Below are 4966 nucleotides of genomic sequence, written 5' to 3'. Positions count from 1 at the left end.
TTAGGCAATTCTCCTGCCTCAGCCTCCTGAGTAGCTGGGATTACAGGCACGCACCACCATGCCCAGCTAATTTTTTGTATTTTTAGTAGAGACGGGGTTTCACCATGTTGACCAGGATGGCCTCGATCTCTTGACCTCATGATCCACCCGCCTCGGCCTCCCAAAGTGCTGGGATTACAGGCGTGAGCCACTGTGCCTGGCCTGGATTCATTATTGTAAGGAAAAGAGTTGACCCCTCCCCCAAATATTCAGAAAACACCATGTTAAGTCTTCACCCTAAAGAAATTATCTGCTGAATTGTTAGTGAAGGGGTTCATGCACTCACACACATAGAATATAAATACGGTTTCTGAAATAAATATATCTGAAACCAGTGTCAGTTTTCATTAGAACCTAACAGATTCAGCTTTAAAAAGGTACACAATTAGAAAGTATCCTCTGCTGGGAGATACTGAGGCTATGTCTACAGCTGCAATTCCGCCTCCATACAAACCACAGTGTTTAATTAGTGTTTCAATTTTTAAAATAAGTGCAAATCTTTTATGAGCACTGAAAACATATCAAGTTGCTGAAGTAGAGGTAATCATGATAAGTGTTATAATTACCAATAGCTGAGAGACTCAACCATAATTCCACATCAATGGAGATAAACCTCTTTTTCTCCTATCCAGGACCTTATTTCTATCAACTGCTTAAACATGTTAAAAATGACATTTCTAATTCATTGTCTACACCATTGTTCCATATGTGACATTCTGATAACTGTACAGTTAACAGTACCGTACTTTGTCTCCGTAAGAATGAACTAGTTTAAATAAATAATCTATAGGAATAAATGTGGTTTTGCAATTTAAGTTTACGTACATTCCTAACAGAATCATACAAGTGATCAATTATATTGATATTGCACCTAAAAAACTCCAACGGCTGGAGGCTTTCAAAAAAATTTACAGAAATTTAGGACTCCTTTAAAAATAGAAAAAAAAAGTCCAAAATAAATATTACAAACTAAAAACTAAATGCTACTTTTCTAAATAAATTGCTCTATCTCCTTCTTAGACAATTCTCTACCTTCATTAAAACACATGAAATCAACCTGGGTGTAAATTCTCTGAACACCTGGCATAATTTAAAAAAATATAGGAAAAAGAAATATATGAAAATGACGAGACACAAGATGATAGGAAAAATAATTAGTGCTCTCCGGAAAAGCAAAATGCACTATAAATGCTAGCTATGACAAGCCAACACTCTGGCAGAGTTCGAAAGCCTCTTTTCAATGAAAGTAACACTACTGCAAACTATCTTATGGCCAAACACAAAATATCTCACTTAATTCTACCGTTAAACCTGTACACGTTTAAGTGGCACAGACTGAGCTAATGAAAAGCCCACCTACCCGGTCACAGCGCATCGCTCACGATGCATAACTACAACTCCCTCCCGCCCCGTTCCGTTTTAAAAACCCTTCCTGTAAAACTTGCATCATCTTCCTCCTTATCACACACAACCTTTCCAGCCCGCTGACTAAATCCAAGTTTAAAGGAGCTCTCTGCTAGGTAGGAGGGGAAGGTTCCGCAAGATGGGAGCGACGACCTGTCAAACCCATTTTTTAAGTGCTTTAAGGGGAAATGTCACCCGAACCAGCCCGGAGAGTTCAATGGCTCTAGATGTGCAGTTACATTTCTTTATGATCCTTTGTATGTTCTGGGATTCAACGAGACAAAAAGAGGGGCTGGCTTTTCGTTTCGTTTCTCGGCGATAATGGATCTCGCCGCGTCTCTTCTGTCTCAGGCCTCGGTGCCAAGCGGGCACCCCCTGCCACACTCTGGCCCCAAAGTTCCCCAGTCCCGCCGCCGGGCGCCCGCAGTCACCGCCCGGGACCCAGGAACAATGCGGGGCTCCGGGGAGCTCACGCTCGGGCCCGGGAGGGGGAAGGGGAGGCCATGCCCCGCCTGCGCCGCGGAACAAAAGGCGCTCGCGGGGCCAGGGCCGGGTGCCCGGGACTTGCGGGGCCGACGCCCGGCGGGGAAGGCGCGGGGAAAACTTTCCGAGGGGCCGAGGCCGAGGGGCGAGGGCCGGGCCGCCCCCTCGCAGAGCCACCCCGCACAATAGCCAGGCCCAGCGCGGGAAGGCCGGGCCGCCACGCCCCCGCCCTGGCCCCGGCCCCGGCCCCGGCCCGTACCTGGTGGTTCTCCTTCCCGCCGCCCGCGGCCGCCGCCGGCCCGCCGGGGCCGCTCGTCATGTTCACGTACAGGGAGCGGGTGAGTGGGCTCCGCAGCGTCCACATCCTCCGCGCCAGCCACACGGACGCCAGGCTCAGGCACAGCCAGCCCACCAGCAGTCTCATCGGGAGGCGCGGCCGCTCGCTCCGATCACCGCCGGCGCCGAGGCGAGGAGGAGCAGGCGCCGCCGCCCCCAGCCACCGCCGCCACCGCCCGGGCTCGAGCCATCGTGCCCGACTTGCCCATCCAGCCCTCTTCAGGGCCGAGGCTGGGGGTGGGGAGGAGCAGCCGGCGCGCAGCCTCAGCGCCTCCCCCTTCCCTTCCGGCCGCGGAACGCCGCTGCGGCCTGCACCCGTTTCCATCCGGAGCGCTTACGAGCGGCCGCGGCGCGTTCTCCCCCGGCGCGCTCCCTCTGTCCAATGAGCGGGCGGCTGGGAGGCGGGACAAAGGGAGCGCGAATCCGCCGGGCGCGCGAATCCGCCGGGCGCGCGAATCCGCCGGGCGCGCGAATCCGCCGGGCGCGCGAATCCGCCGGGCGCGCGAATCCGCCCGGAGCGCGTCCCCGTATTCCGGCCCTGCTTCGGCCTCTGGTAATGGCGGAGGTGCTTTTAATTTTTTTGAGGGCTGGGGAGATCATTTTCGAAGGCTGTAACTGCAGCCTCCCTGTCCCTCCAAGGTGGTGCTCAAAGGACCTCTAGTATTTTCTCGCCTTAGTCGTTAACTCTCGACCCTCATCCCACTCCGCGGCGGAACTTTGACAGGGTCGGGCAGCTGACCCCCCAGGCGCAAAGCGGAGAGTCTTACTCCTTTCGTGCGTCCATACACGCAGGTTCTTCCTGGAGATGAACGATGCTAGTGCTAGTTACCCGCTCGGATGCGTAGTTTCCAATTTACATTTAGAGCTGACCATCCAGACCCCCTCTTCTCTTCACTCCCCTGCACCACACTACTCGCCTACCCAGTTCCCCAAACCTGAGAAGTTCCTGGCTACGTGTTTCTTGAGGAATGAGTGAAAACTCTGCCTTTTGGGCAAGCTAGTGCAGCTGGGGTACCCACAAGTAATGTTTTAGATGTATTGATGGCCCTGTGAAAGAATGAAGACCCCAAGTTAGACTCCCTGGCTGCCTTGTTTCCTTGAACTTAACAGGCAAATTGGACCCAAAACTCTTGGAGTGAATGCAGCTCTGGGAGCAGTGTTTAACCCGGATGTTTATTTGATCATTTAAAGCACAAGGAGACCTAGCAACGTTTCAGAACGGAAGGGTTACACTGTGTTCCTGTGTCTGCAGTTCTTCCTGCTAACACCTAAGCCATAATTAAGAAGGAACGTATTTCGTGGGGGTCTCTAATACCTTCCTAGGTTTGTTTGGAAAGTGCTTTTAACTGCACCAGAAATAATGTAAATGTGTCTTATTTCAGTTCAAAACAAAAGAAGTAAACCTTTTGGTTAATTCCATGTTGCACATCAGAGATTTTCATTTATGAAACAATGAGGTGAGGAACAAAATCATTCCTTACCCAACATCTCTTTTTATTAGCTTCTAAGAATCTCAGCCTGGCACCTTTGGCTAGCAAAGATATCTTGTCGCCTAATGAAACAGGCTGTGACAACAACAAAAAGGCACAGGGTGAGTGGCGAGGCGGTATTTGGTGCTCTCTCCAATATACCCCCTGACTGCTTCCTGCCAAAACCTCAAAAAGCCCAAGCCTTATTAAATCTATTTCAAACCTCTAGTGGTCCTGGCCCAAATCATCAAAAAGGAACTATGGTAATATGCCCAATAACTGTTTATTCACTATATCACCTCTCCTTCCTGTCTCTTAGGATCAGTGTAACGGACAAAGCACCTCTGTCACAAAAAGAAGCCTTCATCTTTTTAAAGTGGGGGTGAAAGCAGCAGGAGTGCATAAAATGACATATTTCCTTTCTGAAGACAAAGGAGACAAAAAGGTATGCCCCAGCTATAGAGTCAGCCAGTAGAGCTGTAGCTCAGAGACTGCAAAACGTTGTCAGATGAACAAGATGCAAGTAGATGGCTGCTATAGTCAGAAGGATTTGGGGTTGGTTGACTGCCACCAAGCTTAACATCTCAAAGGAGCAGACTTTGCTTTATATCTGAGCAACTGGCCTGGAAAAATAAATCACCCATACATTTAAAATAGAATAAGCACAAAACACTCAAACCCATGCTATTTACATTTAGCAGGCACAGGAAGAAACCAGAGCACCCAGTGATCAAATGACTTGCCTAAAGGTAGCGAGCAAATTCAATAGCTGACCTTTTCATAGAATTTGGTATCCCAGCTCACAGTCCTTCGATCCATCTAAGAAGCTTTGCTGTCTCTTCTCAGAGAGCCTCCTGAATTACAAATGAGGAGGAAGGAAAACAGCAAGAGTAAACATATGAAGCAGAAGTTCATATTGCCCATTGTGGACTGCCCCCTTCCTTCGTCTACTAGAATGTCACTACCCTATATTAAAACCTCAATTATCCATAATGGAGAAGGGAAGAGGCAAGATAACACAAAAAGCCAAACATGAGTCAATATTCATTCTAATGTGAACTTGAGATGCAGTCAGTGATGTTCAAAAGACACACAAATGACCCTCTGCACCAAACTCTGCTTATTGACCCCAGGTGTCCCACTTGGGTCACAGCCCTGCACACGGACCCAAAATTTTGAAGGATCACTTTCCTATCTAGATCTAGGCAAAAGCTGTTTGTTATTGTCCTTCTTCA

At 49.2% G+C, this 4966-nt stretch overlaps 1 protein-coding gene across 6 annotated transcripts in view; it reads right to left on the bottom strand.

The window, feature by feature from the left end:
• Positions 1–4593, bottom strand: part of METTL9 (methyltransferase like 9) — a 46729-nt gene extending 42136 nt beyond the window's left edge. For 4 of the 6 annotated variants that reach the window (XM_017534378.1, XM_017534375.1, XM_017534379.1 and 1 more), the window contains exon 1: positions 2186–2603. In XM_017534378.1, the coding sequence (XP_017389867.1) occupies positions 2186–2587 (402 nt within the window). In that variant the 5' untranslated portion in view covers positions 2588–2603. Of the gene's footprint in view, positions 1–2185; positions 2604–4505 lie in introns of those variants that run through there. The other 2 variants (XM_017534381.2, XM_017534382.2) reach the window with 1 other exon arrangement.
• Between the last annotated feature and the right edge of the window lie 373 nt (positions 4594–4966).

The sequence above is a fragment of the Cebus imitator genome, unplaced genomic scaffold (assembly GCF_001604975.1).
Source record: "Cebus imitator isolate Cc_AM_T3 unplaced genomic scaffold, Cebus_imitator-1.0 Scaffold85, whole genome shotgun sequence".
NCBI classification, from domain to species: Eukaryota; Metazoa; Chordata; class Mammalia; order Primates; family Cebidae; genus Cebus; species Cebus imitator.
The sequence above is the reverse complement of the archived record's forward strand: the minus strand, read 5'-3'. Positions and strand labels throughout refer to the sequence as shown.